Below are 22,048 nucleotides of genomic sequence, written 5' to 3' on the forward strand. Positions count from 1 at the left end.
TCTTAAAGACGATATAAAAATGGCGTCCACAAACGAAGTGATTAGTTCCTGTATTATAATATGTTCTGTGGTCATACGTAATTTCCATTTCAAACGCAAAAAGAATTTTATATATAGATTAGTATTGTTCGACTGCTAATTGAGAAAAAAAGAAATAATTAAGGAGTCTGAGTCTTAAATAGTCAATTAAAATTAAGACAAAAGAGTTAATTAGCAGCAAAAACTGGTCATCTAATTAAGAAAAGAGTTAGAATGAAAACCTGGACCGGAGTTGGAGATCCCTGCTCTATAACTAAGTAGGAACGCATGTTGTACATTATTAAAAGTTATAAAAAATATCTTTATATGAGGATCTGATAAGAGCTCAATAATGTAATTGTAGGCATTTCAGGCCTGTGCTGTCCTGAACTAGTGGAGCTTTTTTATTTTATTTGCTGTTTTATCCAATATAAAGGTCCTTTTAAGACAGAGCTCTCTTGTCATACACAGTATTTTAGCCCTCCAAGTAAGGTGTTGTGTTTCAAGGATTGTCTTTGGAACTTTTAATTGTACTTGCTATTTTTTAAATTTATTTGTATTTTGATTTGCTATTAGGTTTTGTTTCTTAAAACTAAAATTAAATAAATAAATAAATAACGGTCTTAGCATAATGTTTTGTTTCTTTCTTTTGCAGCAAATGATTGTCTCCAAAATTCCAAAAGCAAAAATGGTGAGTTACATTACTAAAATAATATGAATAAAGTTATATATTACAAGTGAGAGGAGAACAATATCTTTATTTCATTTAATTTTACCCTTCAGCATTGAATGCAGTTCCATGTAGTTATTGCTAATAGCACTGGCTTTACTTTATTATTTTCTTTTGATCTTAAATTTAAGTTACTGTTGTTTTCATTTTAAGAATATGCAATTTGTGAATCTTATACCTTCTAATTTGAGCCAGACAAACCTATTTTAGATGGGAAAATCAGTTCATGACTAACATCTACTCCAATCCAAAAGAACAATGATAAAATATACAGCATCCTGTTAATTTTAAAAAATAAATCTAATGTTTTAGCAAATCTGTAGACAGCAATAAACTTAGAAGACGACTACTAATTTTTTGCTTTGTGTCCTCCCCGACCATCACCTATCATCTATGGGGGAGGAGTGAAAGGTTTAGATTTGTCCAAAATTTCGATTTCCGGTTTTTGATGGAGCTCAACGTTTTAGGGTCCCCTGATACCGAAAACATTGATATCTCAGTGATGGGTGTGTGTTTATCTGTGTGTGTGCGTGTGTGTCTGTGTATCACCGTTTCTTGAGGACAGTGTAGAGCTAAAAAGACTAGACAGAAAAATACCAAACTCAAAACTTATGTCTGTTATGAGATGACGATGTGCCGATTAGTCTTTGAGCCAAATCGTGCAAGAGAAAGAGGCACACTAGAGGAACCACAAATACCATAATTCTGCAATTAATTATGAAATCTTCTCGTCAATTGCTATCATAATGACCTATTTTATGATCAGAAAGATCAACATCAGAGTGGTAAATAATTACAGAAATGTTAGAGAATAGTTCAGGTAACTTGGTTTCTAGGGAGCAAAGCCTACTGACGCTCACGTCCGAAGTTTTGAAATTTCAAACTAGAAAGCTGTGAGCAGCTTAGGAATTAATTTGCAAGTATTACATTTAACCTCTGGAGTTTACAAGAGATGAATACACCCAATGTATACTGAAAAATGGCCAGCATCTGAAAATTGCTACCAATTTGTTTATATAGTCATCTTTATTTTTTAGACAGTGTTAAGAAAAAAATGAATTATTTTCTTGTTTTTATCACTGTTTGCAGCCCTTACAAAAATGAAATATGAGTAGTGCAGTGGTAGCGTTGCTCCCTCGCAGTAAGGAGGCCTGTGTTCGCTTCCCAGGTCCTCCCTAGGTGGAGTTTGCATGTTCTCCCCGTGTCTGCGTGGGTTTCCTCCGGGTGATCCGGTTTCCTCCCACAGTCCAAGACATGCAGGTTAGGTGCACTGGTGATCCTAAATCCATGGTGTGTGCTTGGTGGGTGTGTGTGTGTGTGTGTGTGTGTGCGCCCTGCAATGGGCTGGCACCCTGCCCGGGGTTTGTTCCTTGCCTTGCGCCCAGTGTTGGCTGGGATTGGCTCCAGAAAAACCCTGTGACCCTGTAGTTAGGGATATAATGGATGGATGGATGGATATGCAGGCTGAGGTATCTACTTGATCAACATTTAATGAGTTAAAGGGAGTTTTAAAAAAGGTATCATTCAATGCATTTACATGCACACACGTAATCAGGCTGAGGTGAATAACCTGATTAAGGCAGAAACGTGACTTCTCAATAATCCACATTTCCATGGGCAAGTAATCTTTTGGAGGTCTCCGTTGGCAAAACATTCTGACGTCAGTATTCTGCACAAAAAGAAAGTTAAATGTCATCTTCAGCTACTGTGAATCAGAAAGTAAACATGATGCTTCTGATAACTTTCTTGTGTTTTATTAATATGTTTAGTAAAATTGATGCTTTATTTATATGTTTCTGTTACCAGGCTACACACTTGGCCTGGTACATGAGCTTCTTGCCTTACACCCAGTGGGGCTAAAATGATAAAAACTCTGGTATTTTTATTTAAAAAATATAAGCATTAGGTTATTAATTACTTTAAAAACTAGTTGGACTATGTAACACACGTTAACTTTAACATGATACCCTAGTGCTCTTGAAATTGTGTTGCTGAGCGTAGCACTGTACGTTCAGCGCATCACCACAAATTTAGCGATTTCTGAAATAATGGGGCAGATTATTTCAGCCAAAAGAAGGAATAATGCAATCACCTGAACATTCTTGTGGTTGCTGAAGGCTTGTGCGAAACAAAAGAGTGCAATGGAGATACACAGGCTACAAAATCCTTAACGGTAACCCGATGAAGGGTTTACATGGCCACATAATCCGATTATTTGCTGAGAAATCTACCTCTGATAATATGGTTTCTCAGAGGCCAATAACCCGATTTCTGTATTGCAATTCTCTTAAATCTTTATTGGAATGTCTGGAAGACATTTAAATCTGGATGTCACTAAATTTTTTTAGTTTGAATAACAAAAAAAGAGATAGTGTGTGTTTTGGATCTTTTGATTTTACTTGTGCTCCTGCAATTAATCTTGGCCTTTTGACACCCTGCTGTAAATAGGGAATCCATTCCTGAACAGGTTTATCCATTCCCGGGAATTCGCGAATCCATGCATGTCATTCCCGGGAATCCCGGGCTCCCGTGGGATGACTCAGTGCACGGGCATCTCACATGTGAACGGTTTTAGAACGACCAACACTTATTTTTAATAAAACTACTGCAATATGTTGACACCAATAAAAGACTAACCTTAACTACAAGCAGTTCATGCTGTCATATAAGGACATGTATCTAGTTAGTTGCGGTAATAAGAGCATAGAAAGCACAATGTGTCCAGCGTGCGGTCGTCCAGGCGAGAGCGCACCTTCGTGCAGAGTACACCAGCCGCTAAGAAAGCACGCTCTGGCTCCACTGAAGTAGGCGGCACAGTCATCAGATACTGATACACTTGTTTTAAACAATGCCAGCGCTTGCCGTTGCTCTGAAACACCGGCATTTCAGCTTTTACTGATGCATCCAGTTTCTTGTCATCATTCTGCAGCCCCAGATAATGCGGATGCAACAGTCTGACGCATTGCAATTTCAAGTTGCTGTTCAAAGCTGTCAACAGCACAGACGTCAAAGAATTCTGCCCCGTCTCGGCATTTGTGAGCTGCAGAGTGCAGACACCTCCCAGTCCGCTGTGCTCAGTCTTAGTGGGAGCCGGGAGACTGACTGCTGCTGGTCTGTTGTTCAATGAATTAATGAGCAACACACTACACCGTGGGCCAAAAAAACGTGCCAGTTAATTATTTTCAACTATAACTCTGTTATTTCTTGATCGATTTTTACACTTTTACACGTTATATATGTGAACTTGGCCATTCCAGTTTTCCCCGGAATTACAGCAGTTTCAAACCCGGGAATAAGGGAATGAAAAATGTCTGGGAATGGTGTGATTTTTAATAATGCCCTCACATTTGATAAATCAATTAACTTCATTGTTAAATCCTGTTTCTATCAGCTCAGGGTGTTAGCTAAGATCAAGCCCTTTCTTTCTGTACATTGATTTTGAAACACTAATTCATGCGTTTGTCACTTTTCAGCTTGACAATTACAACTCGTTATACACTGGAGTTAATCAGTCGTTCTTTGCTCGTCGTCAGCTCATCCAGAATGCTTCTAAAGGCACATGAAAACAGAATTACATCACGCGAGTCTTCGCTTCTCTTCACTAGCTTCCTGTTTTAATACAGGATTGAGTTTAAAATTTTACTGTTTATTCTAAAGTCCTTAAATGGTTTAGTCCCCTTTATTCTTACTGAGCCCTTGGACCCTTCTCTTCTTCATGATCACTGAGGAGCTCTGACCAGAAATTATTGGTCGTACCGAGTTCTACAATTAATCTTAGAGGGGACCATGCTGTTTGCAGTAGCTGCCCCTAAGCTTTGGAATAGTCTAACTTTTTAGATTAGGTCAGCATCAACTTTGGTCACTTTAAATCCCACCTAAAAGCCTATCTTTTTGTCCTAGCTTTTTAAACTAGTATGTGAGTATCTATTTGGTGTATTAATTTACTGTATACATATGTGTCAGGGGTGTCGAACACCAGGCCTGAATGTCCACAGTGGCCGCAGGTTTTCATTCTCACCCTTTTTCTTAATCAGGGACCAGTTTTCACTGCTAATTAACTTCTCTTCCCTTCATTTTAATAGCCCTGTTTTTAAGGATTCATCCATCCATCCATCCATTTTCCAACCTGCTGAATCCGAACACAGGGTCACGGGGGTCTGCTGGAGCCAATCCCAGCCAACACAGGGCACAAGGCAGGAACCAATCCCGGGCAGGGTGCCAACCCACCGCAGGACACACACAAACACACCCACACACCAAGCACACACTAGGGCCAATTTAGAATCGCCAGTCCACCTAACCTGCATGTCTTTGGACTGTGGGAGGAAACCGGAGCGCCCGGAGGAAACCCACGCAGACACGGGGAGAACATGCAAACTCCACGCAGGGAGGACCCGGGAAGCGAACCCAGGTCCCCAGGTCTCCCAACTGCGAGGCAGCAGTGCTACCCACTGCGCCACCGTGCCGCCCTTTTAAGGATTCAGTCCTCTGGATTGATTCATTTGTTCATTAAATGACAGCCAAATATAAATGAGATGTGAAACGAGCCAACAGATGACCACTTAAATTGGGGCTCCAAACTCCAATCAATTTCACTCCAACCAGTTCCTTAAGAAGAAGCCAATTCTTGCTGTTAATTAAACATGTTGTTTAATTCCATGACTTGATGCTGCTCTCATTCTACCACAGCAGACATTTCCAAAACTGTTCATTTTCTGTTTTTTCTAAGAACACCGCTATTTTGATGACCTAAGAGGTCAACCTTACTGAGACCTTCACCTTTCTTTATTTTCAGATATAGTGAAATGAGCACAGGTGAGCTGGTCTTGTGGTGGTTTGTTTTGTGTTTTAGTTTTGTTTGATTGCTAATTAAAGAAAAACAAACAACTAAGGAGCCAGAGTCAAGTTAATTATTACTAAGGCAAAAGAAGTTAATTAGCAGCAAAACAGGTCACTAATTAAGAAAAGGGTGTAGAATGAAACCCTGCAGCCACTGCAGCCCTCCAGGAATGGAGTTTGACACCCCTGATATATGTGTTTGTGTATTTATGGAAGCTGTACAGCACTTTGGTTGACATCTTTTGTTTTAAATGTGATTTATATTGAATAAAATTAACTTGACTTGATTTAGCTGTATTGGGAATTAGAGTTTACCTGGCATTTTAGAAATCAGATTTCTGTGAATAACTGAAGTGTATGTAAATGTGCTAATATAGAGAAGACTGTGTTTAGCTTTATCCAAGTAACAAGATAAGGCATAAATAATTTTTTTTTGTTTTTTCATAATATTTCAGAAAAAACCTTAAGAACATATATTTGAACTACATACAGTATATGTTACATTATATTGAAAGTATGTCCACATACTTTTGGGGTATATTGCAATATATTTCTTTTTCATAAAGACAGGTATTGTAGTATTGTACCTGGAAAAGCCAAGAGCAAGGCAAGATGAATCCCACTTTTTCTAGATATGGATGCACATAAATTGTTGGCCGGGGGCAGGGTCACATGTTCCAGAATCTAAAATTTCTATTATTGGGAAGACTAAATAAATTGCAAGTGAATTGTCTTAAAAATAAGTAACTATAAAGAGTTTCAGGATTTGATTTTGATGTTACATATTTTATCGACTTCAGGTTTCATCTTGGCACTCTAAGTGCTGTGCACATGAGATAACGGATTCTCTTGTTCAGACTTTGCATTTGTTTTGTCATGGTTTGGCATTGGCTAACCCGGCGCGAAGATGTGAAAAAAAGAAAACAAGAATCAAAAATATGAAAATAAATCTATTGAAACCAAAACAAGTTAACTTAAGCTACATTCTGATACTAGAAAAATAAATGTAGAGTTAGATAAATGTTGATAAAAGTTAAGTAGGTATAATAAAATATGCATCTATGATATATCATTAATTAAAAAAAATAGGAATACATTTTATTAGGGTTTCAAAAAAACGTTACAGGGGCACGATTGAAACTTTTATGAAAACTCGGGTCGCAAATACTTAAAAGTTGAGAAACGCTAGGATAACCTTATGACCTTTTTAAATTTGCCTTCTCCTATAGGTAATTATTCAGCTTGGACTCTTTTTTTTAACTAATTGGAGCCAAGCCCTTTAATGAAACTTTGTTTTCAGTACATTAGAGGGTCAGCTCAAGTTGGATGGTTGGGAGACAAAGTCAGAGAGGCGAGATTGCGTTGGTTTGGTCATGTGCAGAGGAGAGATGCTGGGTATATTGGGAGAAGGATGCTAAGGATAGAGCTGCCAGGGAAGAGGAATAGAGGAAGGCCTAAGAGAAAGATTATGGATGTGGTCAGAGAGGACATGAAGGTGATGGATGTAACAGAACAAGATGAGTAGGACAGGATGAGATGGAACAAGATGATCCGCTGTGGCAACCCCTAATGGGAGCAGCCGAAAGAAGAAGAAGGGGGAAACAGCATTATTATGTTGTCTACTGCCTACTATTCCTGTAATGTTTTGATAAAATTAAAACAGAGGCACAGGTTTGTCTTCTTCATATTTCACGTGATGCTACTCCTGAGCGATAATTGCCTGTCTTTATCACATGCAAGTGTGCTGGGAGTTGCTGTACAATAATCTCACAAAACATGAAACACTACTTCCAATTTTATGATTTACTCAATCAAACGTGTTCATGTCTATTTACCATGAAATCTGTTTTAATGAAAAATCCAATTAAATTATGCAATTCAATTGTGCAAATAAGTCTCAAGAGTATATACAGTAATCCCTCCTCCATCGCGGGGGTTGCGTTCCAGAGCCATCCGCGAAATAAGAAAATCTGCGAAGTAGAAACCATATGTTTATATGGTTATTTTTATATTGTCATGCTTGGGTCACAGATTTGCGCAGAAACACAGGAGGTTGTAGAGAGACAGGAACGTTATTCAAACACTGCAAACAAACATTTGTCTCTTTTTCAAAAGTTTAAACTGTGCTCCATGACAAGACAGAGATCACAGTTCCGTCTCACAATTAAAAGAATGCAAACATATCTTCCTCTTCAAAGGAGTGCGTGTCAGGAGCAGATCATGTCACAGAGATAGAGAGAGACAAAAGCAAACAAATCAATAGGGCTGTTTGGCTTTTAAGTATGCGAAGCACCGCCGGTACAAAGCTGTTGAAGGCGGCAGCTCACACCCCCTCCGTCAGGAGCAGAGAGAGAGAGAGACAGAGAAAAACAAAGTCAAAAATCAATACGTGCCCTTTGAGCTTTTAAGTATGCGAAGTACCGTGCAGCATGTCCTTCAGGAAGCAGCTGCACACAGAAGGTAGCAACGTCCCTATCGTCTAGGTGTGCGAACAGCCCCCCTGCTCACACCCCCCTACGTCAGCGCGAGAGAGAGAGAGAAAGTAAGTTGGGTAGCTTCTCAGCCATCTGCCAATAGCGTCCCTTGTATGAAATCAACTGGGCAACTGAGGAAGCATGTACCAGAAATTAAAAGACCCATTGTCCGCAGAAACCCGCGAAGCAGCGAAAAATCCGCGATATATATTTATATATGCTTACATATAAAATCCGCGATGGAGTGAAGCCGCAAAAGGCGAAGTGCGATATAGCGAGGGATATATTTTTTCTGAAACTTCTCAAAATTTATTGACAGTTGCAGTTTCCATTACACATACCAATGCACTGGTTTTATTCCAATAAATATCTTTCAATTTAAGCATGGCTATAGTTAGCATTATTTTCCAAAAGCCTTTTGATAAGTTTCTTTATTATTATTTATTTTATTATTATTTTTTTTAACCCGAGCCCATCACGATTCTTCAAATACTTAAAACATTCTAGATGAATTATTATGTTATTTTCTTATTTTACCTACTCTTTAATTTTTTCAACATTTACCTGCAGTCTTTTTAACAACAAATATCCTTTATTTCAATTTCAGTTTTATTTCTTTCTTCTTTTGACTCATTGGAGATATAAACTGATAAGGAGAGGAGGGTTGCCTTGCCAGTTGATCATGACTGCTATTGGAGCTACATTTCATATAATCCAGATGATCAATCAATCTATTCTGAAGCTGATAAACAACAAAAAGGTGACCGGAGCAAATTTTATGTAACCTAAACTGACAACAGGACAAACCGTTTGCAAGCCCGGAATGTATCTAAGTAGATATTTTCAGATGAAATTCAATTTATTGCACTTGTGAAGTCTTTCCAGACATGTGCTGTGATTTCAGTGTCTTTACAGTTGAATGATAAGGTCTTCTTTAGAGATGACAGTGGAATTTTTTTTTATGTAATATGTTTGGAGAATGGCAGCCTATTGAAGCTGTAGTAACAGAAAAGTAATAGTAATAAGAAGGAAGAGTTTTTATATACAGTAACTTTTTATTATTCTCATTTTTATTTTTCTATATCTTACTTGTTTCTTGTAATTGTGCTCATCCATTACAGGGTTACAGGGAGCTGGAATCTATCTTGCACAAAGCAGTAACCGGCACTGGAGGGGACATCAGTCCAGCATATTGCAGACTTATGTGCAAAGTCAAAGTCACTCAGAAATGAATCAGCAGTCAACAAAGCCTGTGACTCTTTTAAATGTATATATACATATACTTAATACTGTACTTGCTTAATAAAGTAACAATTCAACAAATAAAAATAATGGCATATGTTATATATGATTTATATAATTTATATTTATACAATGCAGACATACTGTACAGATATAAATACATATAGTATCTATGCAGTGCCTTCAGGAAGTATTCAGAACCCTTGCACTTTTTACAACTTTTGTTATGTTGCAATCTTCTCTCTCTTCAGGCAACACCCAGTATTTCAGAATGACAATGCAAAAGCAGGATATTAGAAGTTTTTCCAAATTTATTAAAAACTGAAAAATCACATTGACACAAGTATTCAGACCCTTTACTCAGGACTTTGTTGAAGCACCTTTGGCAGCTATTCCAGACTGGAGTCTTTTTGGGGATTTGGGGATTCTCAGTCGCTCCTCCCAAGCAGCTCTGTCAGGATAGATGGAGACCATCAGTAGACAGCTATTTTGAGGTTTCTCCAACATTGTTGGATTTAAGACTTGGCTGTGGTTGTGCCACTCAAAAACATTCACAGAGTTGACCCTAAGCCAGTCTTGTGTTGTCCTTGCTTTACGTTTGGAGCCATTGTACTGTTGGAAACCCATTCTGACTTCCACAGTTCTCTGAAGCAGGTTTTCATTAAGGATATCTCTGCACTTTGCTCCATTCAGCCTTCTCTCAATCCTAACTAGTCTCCCAGACCTTGCTACTGAAAAACAATCCCACAGCACGATTCTGCCACCAGCATGCTTCACCGTTGGAATGGTATTGCACAGATGATGAGCGGATTTTGGTTTGTCAAATTACTAAACCAGGCATTAAAGCTGAAATGAAATCATGAGTTTATGCTGGAGACAAAAAGCTCTGATTGCATTTACATTTACCTGTTTTTGTATTTTTTTTCCAATTAAGATTATTATTGAGGATAGTTCCAAAGTATTTATATTCAGTAACTATTTCTACTTTCTCCATCGGAGCAATCCTCATCTTCTTTCAGCTGCTCCCGTTAGGGGTTGCCACAGCGGATCATCTGTTTCCACATCTTCCTGTCCTCTGCAAACTTCCACCACCTGCATGTCCTCTCTCAGCATATCCATAAACCTTCTCTTAGGCATTCCTCTGTTCCTCTTACCTGGCATCTCTATCCTTGGCACCCTTCTCCCAATTTACCCTGCATCTCTGCTCTGCACATGTCCAAACCAACACAATCTTGCATCTCTGACTTTGTCTCCAAACCGTCCAACCTGAGCTGACCCTCTAATGTCCTCATTTCTAATCCCATCCATCCTCACACTCAATACAAATTTTAACATCTTTAACTCTGCCACTTCCAGCTCTGTCTCCTGTTTTTTTGGCTCAGTGATACAACCCATATAACAAAGAATGAGTGAATATGCAGATTTCTGTCTCTGAAAACCAAGTAACTTTTTTTTTTGTCTTTATGACATTCAGAATAAGTTTTTCTTGTACCAGTTTACCAAACAGTCCACTTGATTTAAATAATGGCTTTTATCCTTGGCAAGTATTTGTCCTATCAGCATGGTGTCATCAGTCTGTGTTTGAAAGATTGAATTTTGAAACAGAGTTCTGTATTTTGACTGTCTGTGAATGATTTAAAAGAAAGTTTTGAATCCATAGTGTAATTAATGGGTTAGCATTCATACTGTTCAATGTCTCAATCAGTGTGTGAGGCTGGATGGTATATAATGTTGAAGAAAAATACAGAAATAGTGCTCGGACATATTAACCCAGCTTATCAAGAAAGGTGCAGATTTGATGTTATGTAACCAGGGGCCTCATGTATAAACGGTGCGTACGCACAGAAATGTTGTGTACAAACATTTCCACGCTCAATATCATGAATGTAATGAATTCTGTGTCCTGTCGGAGAAAAAGAAAGCCCGTTTAACCCCTTAACCGCCCTCTGCCGGATATATCCGGCATCGTAGCTTTATTGCTGACGCCTTACTACCGGAATTATCCGGCACATTTGCCTGTGGTTATGTGAATGCCTGGCGCATAGTATAACTGACAGTTTGGCGTGGGTATTATTACTACATTGTATTTCGACAACTCTGCGGTTGTATTGGCCGCCCACGTGACGTGATTCGAAAGTGAAAGCTGTGAATATTGCGAAACGTAAACTGACTTCAAGTGAGGTTTTGCAGGCAATTTTGGACAATAATTCTGATCATGATTGTAGCAGTTCTGAAGAAGATTTTAGCGACAATGATGATCAGTAACGTGCGCAGCATGATACTGTGAATGACGACGCATCGGATGATGGCGATGAGTGGGTGTATCCCCAGCATCTCAACTGGACTGCTGCCCGTTATCTGAGCCAGATATGAAAGATCCAAACCGTGACCGCTTTTTCAAGCTACGTCATTTGATTGACCATGTATTTGAAACATTTCAGCAGGTATTTCAGCAGGTAAATACTGCTTTAATAAATGTAAAGTAAAAAAACGAGAATTGTTCAGATTTCTCCTGGCATGGGGAATACTTAGGGAGTTGGCGGTTAAAGGGTTAAGAAGCAGGTAGTGATTCACACACATAGAAGATAAAATACAGAACAAAGCATTTAACGTGCTACTTTAGTTACAATGGGATTTGAGAAACTAGTAAATTAAACGATTGTAAGATGAAGTTTATGATGTTCTACATATAACATAGAGTAAGCACAAAAGCAGGAATGTGCGTACGCACAGAAAAATCCAGATGCAGGAATCTGTACGTACACAAACTTCCACGTTCTTCCGCTACATAAATCCCGATCAGCGTGAAAAGTAACGCACGTGCACGCACTTTCTGTCCCACCCGAACTCCTCCCAGAATTACGCCTCTTTGAATATGCAAATCAATATAAATAGCCCTTAAGCTCAGCCTTCTGTGAAAAGACAATGGGAAAAGCATGGGGGAAAATATAAGAATTTCAGCGAATACCAAGTGGAGGCAAGGAAAAACGTACTATTTGTTGGTTTAAACAGTGGTATAATCAACAAAATGAAGTTGATCAAGTGACAGAGTGTCGGAGAAACTCGAAGGCTCAGGTTCACAAAGTCGCACAATGCCCGAATTAAAAAAGAAATCACATATCAAAGTCGGCGTGAAAAGGCGAGTCATAGCCCACCGTCTGAGTGTCATATGAAAGCTTATTAGGGTACAGACAAAAATAATGGGCACACAGTGGGAAAAAACCACAAAATGTCAACTTTAATCTTGAAATTTCCACTTTAATCACATAGTTTATTTTGCCATTAAAGTACTGTATTTATCCCACTGTATCTGAGTATGGAATCACAGCTCTACAGCAACTGATCGAAAAGAGAATTATTGGTATACAGCATCAAGCACACACTGCCTCAGCCATGCACACAGTTTATTTAAATTGCTCCCATACAGCAAACACTTCAGAGCCTTTCCTGTATGGACCTCGCAGCTCAGAAACAATTTCATCCCAAGAACTGTAAACGCACTCAATCAGTCCATCAAGTGTTCCTGATAGAACTGTTTGTACTTCTAAGTACAATTACCTCACTGTAAACTTGCGATACAGTTATAATATTGCACGACCTGAGCCACTTTATAAAGCGCATTTTTACATATGATGACAACATTTTTAAGATGAAATGCAGCAAAATATGTTTATTACATTATACAGGTAAAATTTTAACATTTAAAAATCTATATTGTTAATAATTAAACATGTGAGGACGCGGTGTTGCAGCGCTAGCAACGAGCTGGCGCCCCGTTCAGGGATTGTTCCTGCCTCGCGCTGTATTCTTGCTGGGACTGGCGCGACACTGGATGGACAAATGGATAGAATAATTAAACATGTACTATGAAGATATTTCAACGTTCCTTAAAAGTTTTGAAGAATCAACATTCTAAGCTTACAGATGGCTTGACATCTATTACAGAGCTGATTGTGTGGCTAATGGGTACTTGGAGAAAGAAAAGGAAGGACAGGAATTGGGGGTTAGTACATTTGAAAGACACAGTACTGCTGCAATAAAGTATTTAATCGAAGGTTGTGCATGGCGCAGCAAGCATCTTGCAGGAGGCAGGAACAATATCTGGACGGGGCGCCAGCTCGTCACTATCACTGCACCACTGTGTTCCCATGTTTACTAACATGCTTTAATTCCTATCATCATGAAAATGATATCAAGTATACAGTACATCTTAGTATTTAAATTATTCAGAGAGCTGTAATGTCACAAATGTAATGGATTTTGTGTCCTGTCCAAGGAAGAGAAAGCCCATTTAAGAAGCACGAAGTGATTCACACACATATAGCACATAGAAGAACACATACAATACAAAGCATTTAACGTGCTACTTTAGTTACAATGGTATTTGAGAAACTAGTAAATTAAACGATTTTAAGATTAAGTTTATGATGTTCTACTTTAATGACAAAATAAACTACGTGATTAAAGTGGAAATTTTGAGATTAAAGTTGACATTTCAAGCTTTTTTACCCACTGTGTGCCTATTTTTTGTCTTTTCTCTGTACCTTAATAAGCTTCCATATGACACTCAGATGGTGGGCTACAACTCATCTTTGCACGGCGACTTTCATTTCTGACGACTTCTTTTTTATTTCGGGTACTGTGCGACTTTGTTTTTTTTATTTTTTTTGATTTTATTGATTTTATTAAAATCACAGAACATTCCATACAAATAAATCATTTTTTACAATAACAGAATCGAAAACAAATCAACCCCCACCCTTGAGAAACAGAGCTAGGCAAGCAGAGTAAAACTTAAAGCTAGTAAAAATAAGTAAATAGATGAATTAATAAGTGAATAAAGATAAAGGGAAAAAAAGTGAGAGAATCCGCTTCCTCGGTGCTTTAAAAGCTTATTCTAAAGATTTATTGATTAGATCCTGTGAGGCTTTGAAAAAGTTATGCACAGATCCTATAAGTGCAAATTAGATTTTTTCCAGTTTCAAATAGTATATAACATCAGTTACCCACTGACTTAACAGAGGTGAGTTAGGATTCTACCAGTTGAGCAAGATAAGTCTGCATGGCAATAGTGTAGTAAAGGCAATTACAGTTTGTTTGTCTTTCTCCACTTTAAGCCCATCTGGGAGCCCCCCAAACACAGCAGTTAATGGGTTAGGAGGGATTGTGACACCAAGGCTGTCTGAAAGGCATTTAAAGATTTTGGTCCAGAATGATGTTAATTTGGCACAGGCAAAAACCATGTGGCCCAGTGATGCTGGAACTTGATTGCAGCGTTCGCAGGTTGGATCTTGCCCTGGAAACATTTTGGACAATTTTAAGCGAGACAGATGTGCTCGATATATAATTTTGAGTTGAATAATTGTATGCTTTGCGCATATGGAGCTTGAGTGGATTCTCTGCATTGCTACCTTCCAATCCCTTTCTGAGATATTCAGTGAGAGATCCTTTCCCAATGTCCTCTTGGATCTTTGAAAGGGAGGGACTGTAAAATGGTTTTATATATTGCAGAAATGCTGTCTGAGTCCTCAAGACTGATCAATATTTTTTCCTGCATAGAGGTGGGTGGGAGGTGAGGAAAATTGGGCAGGTTCTGTTTAACAAAGTTTCTGATTTTAAAAGTTAAATTTGGAATGTAATTATTCGTAGGATGCAAGATGTTGTCTATGTACAGATCTCTAAGTGATTTAATCCCAAATGTTTTCCAGACATTAAAAACTGCATATGTTTGAGAGGGTGGAAAAATGTGGTTCTCGTGCAGAGGTGCCACAGATAAAAGCTTCTTTATCTTAAAATGCTTCCTACATTGGTTCCATCTGAGTGAGTGAAGCACAATTGGGTTGTTAGTATATTGGCAATAACTTGCATTTATTGGAGTACAAAGCAGGGAATGTAAGGAAGTACTGCAGGATTTTATTTCTATTGCGGACCAAGCCTGCGTCTGTTCATCTATTTTTGTCCATGTCTAGGTTTTAATAGTGTGACAGATAGAGGGCGCTGTTGTCCTCCTGAACCCTCTGACTTGACTCCAGACACCAGGTAAAAGTCCAATAATTCGTTTTATTTGGACCATACAGTGCACAAGGCACCCTCCACTCCACAATACTCATAAATTAATAATCACTACAATAATCAATTAATTCAATCCTCCACACTCCCAGACGCGTTGCCACCCTTCCACCCAGCTCAGCTCGACGTCTGGGATTTCCCATAGTCCTTTTATAGTCCTTGACCTGGAAGTGTTTTGCCGTCTCTGTCAATGTGACCTGGAACACTTCCGGGTCAGATAAAAACTCTTCTTCTTCACCCCTGAAGCACGTCATTCTTCCTGTCACTATGACTACGACATACTTCCGGGTTATAGGGCACATAATAGTCTCTGGGCATTCCTGCAGCGTCCCCTGGAGGTTCCCATGGTATACAGCAGGGCTGTGATGAAAAACTCCACTGTCCATGATGCCCTGCTGGAACTCTGGGCACCTCTATGTTGCAGGCAGGGCTGCACCTGGCGGCCTGGGGGTATTGGCCGGGATAAAAGGCCGGCCATGTCCCACAATAGTTTGTATATTTGCTGTCCAGTAAAAAATTTGAAAGTTAGGTAGAGCCATGCCACCTTCTTCCTTAGGTCTTTGTAGGGTTGCTCTTTGGATATGTGGATGTTTTGAATTCCAAATAAATGAGGTTATAGTTGAGTTTAATTTCATAAAAAATAATCTATTAATGTATATTGGAATGTTTTGAAATAAAAAGAGAAACTTAGGAAGGATATTCATCTTAGCAATGTTAATTCTTCCAGCTAAAGTGAGAGGAAGGGTTGACCATCTATGCAAGTCTTGCTTAATTTTTTCCATACAGACACCAAAATTTTGTTGATAGGGAGCTTTATGTCTACTTGTGATGTTTACCCCAAGGTATTTAAACTGGTCTGCAATGATAAAGGGGAAGGTGCCCAATCTAATATTGTGTGCTTGAGAATTCACTGGAAAGAGCACACTTTTAATCAAATTAATTCTGAGACCAGAAATCTTTTGAAATTCTGTCAGTGCTGTTAGGACTGCAGGCACAGTATTTTGTGTGTCTGATATATACAGTACCATATCATCTGCATATAGAGAAATTTTCTGTTCAAGTCCTCCTCTGATAATCCCCTTTATCTCATAAGTATTTCTACAATGAACTGCCAGTGGCTCAATGGCGATTGCAAAAAGTAGTGGTGACAAGGGGCATCCTTGTCTGGTACCACATTCTAGTTTAAAGTAGTCTGAATTAATGTTGTTCATACAAACTGAAGCTTCTGGATTGGTTTACAGTAATTTGATCCATGCATAAATGTTCGGGCCAAACACAAATTTCTCCAATGTAGTGAAAAGGTAGTTCCATTCAACCATATCAAATGCTTTTTCTACATCCAATGATAATAATATCTCCAGGGTTTTTGACTTTGTGGGTGAATATATTATATTAAACAGGCATCAAAGACTGGCAGCTAAGTCTTGGCCTCTAATAAATCCAGTCTGATCTTGTGATATTACCGAAGGCAGTACTTTCTCCATCCTTCTAGCTAGGACTTTGGAGAGATATCTTAACATCATTATTCAGAAGTGAAATTGTGCGACTTTGTGAACTTGAACATTTGAGTTTCTCCAACACTCTATGTCACTCATTCAACTTCCTTTTGTTGTTTATTCCACTGTTTAAACCAACAAATAGTACGTTTTTCCTTGCCTCCACTTGGTATTGGGTGAAATTCTTCTATTTTCCCACATGCTTTTTGCCATTGTCTTTTCACAGAATGCTGAACTTAAGGGCTATTTATATTGATTTGCACATTCAAAGAAGTGTAATTGTGGGAGGAGACGGGGTGGAACTGCAGGCAGGTGCACGTGCGTTACTTTTCACGCTGACTGGGATTTATGGAGTGGAAGAACGTGGAAGTTGGTGTATGCACAGATTTATGCATCTGGATTTTTTTGTGTGTACACACATTTCCGCTTTTGTCTGTACGCCATGTTTTAGTGTTAATTCTTTGCACTGGGTTATGCATGAGGCCCCAGCTCTCCAGCTAATGTGCTTCCATTTAAAGCTGTCTATCATGGTATATCTGTGTTAATGAAATGCTTTGAAATAAATGAGAAAGAACGAAAGGACCAAGAAGTACAAATCTGTTCTGGACCACAAATCATATGGATAATGTTCTCAGAAAATGAAATTTTTATAATGTGATAAAGATTTGCCTTGGAATACTGAAAGCATCTAACAAGCCTTATAATTAAATAATCAGTTCCATTATATGATAGAACTGGCTTCTAATTACGAAACTGTTTGGAATGAAAACTTCCATGCACTGCAGACCTCCAGGACTGGAGTTACAGTAATAAAAATCATCTAGAGGCATTGATGCTTAAACATGACAGGGATCTTCACGCAATACATTTTGAGCCTTCTCAAATATATTTATTAAGACTACACTTTTTGTAATTTGTCCTTATTTTTTCTATTTTGTTGTTTTTGCTATTTATCCCCCACCCTTATTCCCAGATCATTTACCTTTAATCATGTGTTTTGATTTTAGGAACGGGGCTTCATTGTTGCAGGTTATTCTCAGGTGTAGTGGTAATTAGGGCTCCACGCACTTAAGGGACTATTTAAGAAGCCTGTTCAGGTCTTGCTAGTTATTCTGGCTGTAGCTTGCTTCTGTCTGGCTCACCTTTGACTGATTCTTTTTTAGGGTAACAAAATCTGAAATGTTTGGTGATATTTAAGTGTATTATAACAGAATTCTGTGAAGTTTTTGTATGGTGCTTTCTCTTTGTTTGTTAGTTATGGTTAGGAATTTTTTTTTTTATTGCTTAAAATTTGTAGTTTTAAATTCTTAGGCCTTAATCTTTGATCATTACATTGGAGTAAGTCTTTAGTAGTTAAATTGCTATGTATAATTTTATAAGTATGCTAAATGGCTCCATTGGAGTCTGGAGGTGTGGTTTTTTTTGTTTTTAATTTTTATTCCTGAAGGGGTTATTACAGTAGTTTTAACTTTCTGTTCTCCTGTGTAGGAGAACTTTTCTAACAAACCAATAGAAATACATGTACCCATTTATATTTTAGTATCTACCTCATTTTTGAGTTGGGCTTTCTTGCTGTGGTTTATATTTTTAAACCTGGTATGCTTTAAATTCAGAATTCTTTCCAGATAGTTCTGTTTATTCTGAAACTGTTAAATGCCACCATTCTCCATGAATTTACTTTATTGTTGCTGCAACTTGTTAGGATAGCTGCCTGTAATTTGTGAAGGCACAAGTACTTCTAGTGCGTGTGTATATAATACAAATGTGCTGTTTGAGGTCAAACCATACTGATTGTAGCTTGCATTCCTGTTTTATCTTAATAGTGAACTTTTGTGCCAAATTAAGATCTTTCAAGTCCCTTAACTAACAGAAGGGTACCATGAGCAGGTTGTACTTGTTGTGTATGATCTGCATAATGAAAAGGCTGCCTAATTAAGAAACTTGAAATATTCTGATGTGTTAATTGCCAAAAACTTCAATGCCAGTGATGTGTTAAACCTTTAAATTTGATAATGTCTAATCATTTCAGCCAGGCACTTCAAATCTGTTACGAAGGAAAGCTTTTATGGGTGAAGTGCAAAATTCTGATGCTTGGTGGCTTTTTTTTTTTTTTTGTTCCCCTGTCTTCAGGATGTCTGATCTCTGAAGGAATCTTCCTCTTTAGCGCAACCCTTTGTGGGGTTGCTGGGCTTATTCAACCTTCTCTTGCTCCTTCTTGCCTGTCAAGCCTGCTTTATTCAGATCTTTAACTTTATACACCATGTATTTGCTATTGATGTGTTGAAACTGATTGGGTGATGTGCTGACCAGTGTTCATATGTCCTTTTACAGGTGTTGTGCTTAGGATCTCTGGTGCCCAATTAACATTAGTTTAGTGGCTCCATTTGCCAAAGGAGAACTCCAGAAGAATACTTGTGCATTCAAATGTGGTTTTAAACAAAATCCCAGTTCTGTGCCTGTAAATGCACAAAGTAAATTTTGTCCCTACAAATACCAAAGGAATACAAGTCCTAGTCTGCAAACATGGCTATAGCCTATACTGTAAGCTAACTACTGTGACTGTGTTTGTTCCTAATTAGAACAAGTATACAACCTATTGGTCATAATAGGGTATTTCAAATATTCTTTTCCCGATTTGATAATCAATTACAAAGGTAATGCTAGCCTGAATTTTTGGGTTGATGTAACATTGTGATTGCATCCCTTCCATGGTAGGATAAAGGGCAAAAGCTACCTGTACATCACATCCTTAATACACCACATAATTGCCATTTTCTTCAAATTGGCAAATGTTTTATATCTTGCAATCTGTCCTCTAAGTTACATTGCACATAATATCTTGGTGTTGAACTTGTGCACATGAATCATTTTTCAATAGCCACTTGAAGTGTAAATATAATATTGATTACATCTGTGTTAAGAATTGAGGTAATATTTGCAGCTTAAAAGTTATGATTAAGATATGGGATTGTCCATCTACAGCCCCATTTCATGGATGGGTAATGCAAAATTTAAACATAGAATACAATATTGCTGTTGCCGCCAGACTCATGAAATCCAGTCTTTAGTTTAAAGGACTTGTGCAGTTTAATGCAACAAATCAGATGATGGATTTGAAACCATGTCTGACTTGCTGCGTTTAAACTGAATGTGGTATTCAGTTTAAAATGTTTTTAATGTAACAGCATGAGTGACAAGTTTTAACTCTCCATTGGGTCCAGCTTGGATTGATGGCAGCATGGTGTCTGGTTGTAGTGATTGTGTGGATATGTAACAATACTTTCTTGGTATCCTGCAGTCTTGGATGTATGCTACTGTCTTAAAACGTCTGCCTCATCTTAAGCTAATGTGACTGCTATGGTCCATTTCTGGCTATTGATTTAATTAGAATTCCATGTGCCCGGACTCCATTCCCTTTCATTCTTCTATTCTCATCCTTTCAAGTGTTGCAGTATCTGCCCCCTTCTAGATAACTTTGTATGAGAAATATGAAGTTTGTCTGCTGTAACTGACAATGAGCTCATTAGAATGTTTTCCTCATCAGTTATTAGACAAATGTGGTGTACTCCATGTAGAGTACTTTCATATACCTGTGAACTTCACTTCAAGTCTGTACTCGGTTAAGAGCTATAGTAAAGCAGCTCCATGTCAAGGGCAAGTGCCACAGGATGGGTTGACATCCCAACCAAAGGAAAAATACCTTCCCTTCAGCCCCAGGCAAATGCACAGGTGTCCTGAATAGATATTTTTAGGACTTCACCTGGCCAGGATTATTGGACAGGGAATAATGGTCTCGTGGGTGTTTATTTACCCACACAGCCGCTAAATGGAAGCGGCCTGGAATACTGGTACCAATTGGGAACCAGTAGGGAATGCTGGGAATTGTAGTCCTACTGATCCCCATGGGTGCTGCAGGGAGATGCACTCCCTTGTCCAGCAGAGATGGATCTGGGAGGAAGGCAACACTCGACTGGAGGAGGCCTTGTGGTGGAGAGAGATGGATTGGAGAAGAGACCACTTGCTTTTCTGCCTAATATGGAGGTATTGCGTAACATTTGATTTGAGCCTGCAACTGCCTTTTGTATATTTCTTTGGGGCTCTCTGGCACCCCCTAGTGTTCACAAGTGGCATTCATTTTCCCCTTAACTGCTTTTTAGCAACTGTCCAGCCCCCACCCAAAAGCAATTTTTTTGCCTTGTTGAGCAAAGCTCAAGTCTTTAAAATAGAGCTGGTCTTATTTAAGCAATTTGTCTTTTCTTTCAGGTAAGAAGTTCTCAACATCCTAATAATGGTAAGTTGCTTGCAAGTGCCAATTTTGTATCTTATTTAGAACAGATTTTTGTGGGTATGGTTTGTCCACTTTATTAAACCTGTTATCCTTGCCTGATACTTGAAGGTGACTTCCTTACATGACTTCTGTTTGAAGGGGATGTTCAACTAGACTTCAGTTGCTGATCTTACTGGAGGTTGTCTGATTAGACTACAAATATGGAATAACAAATTAAACTTTCCAGCAGTTTTAGATTTCTGAAGTGTTCTTGTACCTTTTTTTGACTGTCTGTACGTGGCAGTTTAGTAAGGTCAATTGAACTTTCCAGGTCTTGCAGAGGAGTCCTTTCTCTCGGAAAGGTCCAGTACTTGGGTTATTGGGCTTGTGCTTATACAGATGACAATTACTGCCATGTCCTAAATTTGCCATTTGACAAGGATGTTCTCTTCATTGCCCTAATAATCTACTGTGCTGCTGATGGGCCAATGAACATTTTGTAGAAAAGAGAAAATACATAAATATCTGGGTGCTCTTAGAAGCAGTAAGATGCTGATTACTCGGTTGGAATTTGTACTAACAAATTTAAATGCATTTGGATTGTTTCCAAACATTTATAAATGGATTCTGGAAGAACCAAGGATGTTAATGTTTAGGGTGCTAACTACTGTAATCTGCTCTGTACCCCTGCATGAATTTGACTTGCTCTTTCATTAAGTCTGGAAATGAAGCAGTATAATGGGTTAATAGCAAGATGTAGGCCTGGTGTTCTGGATTTGGTAGCACTAATGGAATTTAAAGAACCTTGTTTGAGAAGAACCAGTGTGTGTGATATGCAACAGCAGGTTATTGTAGTAATTCTTGAATGGCACTGTAGGTTACTTAAGATATAGTTTTGGTTATACACTGAAGA

The 22,048-nt window shown here is 38.4% G+C and overlaps 1 protein-coding gene and 1 long non-coding RNA gene across 3 annotated transcripts in view; both read left to right on the forward strand.

Moving 5' to 3' along the window:
- LOC127527034 (uncharacterized) overlaps positions 1–22,048 on the forward strand; it is a 335,886-nt gene that overhangs the window by 50,633 nt on the left and 263,205 nt on the right. The gene's annotated exons all lie outside the window — the stretch shown is intronic.
- LOC127527027 (uncharacterized) overlaps positions 17,985–22,048 on the forward strand; it is a 214,165-nt gene continuing 210,101 nt past the window's right edge. The window contains exons 1-2 of one of the 2 annotated variants that reach the window (XM_051924515.1): positions 17,985–18,032; positions 21,132–21,159. In XM_051924515.1, the coding sequence (XP_051780475.1) occupies positions 21,157–21,159 (3 nt within the window). In that variant the 5' untranslated portion in view covers positions 17,985–18,032; positions 21,132–21,156. The remainder of the gene's footprint in view (positions 18,033–21,131; positions 21,160–22,048) is intronic. The other variant, XM_051924517.1, reaches the window with a different exon arrangement.

This window comes from Erpetoichthys calabaricus, chromosome 3, assembly GCF_900747795.2.
Source record: "Erpetoichthys calabaricus chromosome 3, fErpCal1.3, whole genome shotgun sequence".
NCBI classification, from domain to species: domain Eukaryota; kingdom Metazoa; phylum Chordata; class Cladistia; order Polypteriformes; family Polypteridae; genus Erpetoichthys; species Erpetoichthys calabaricus.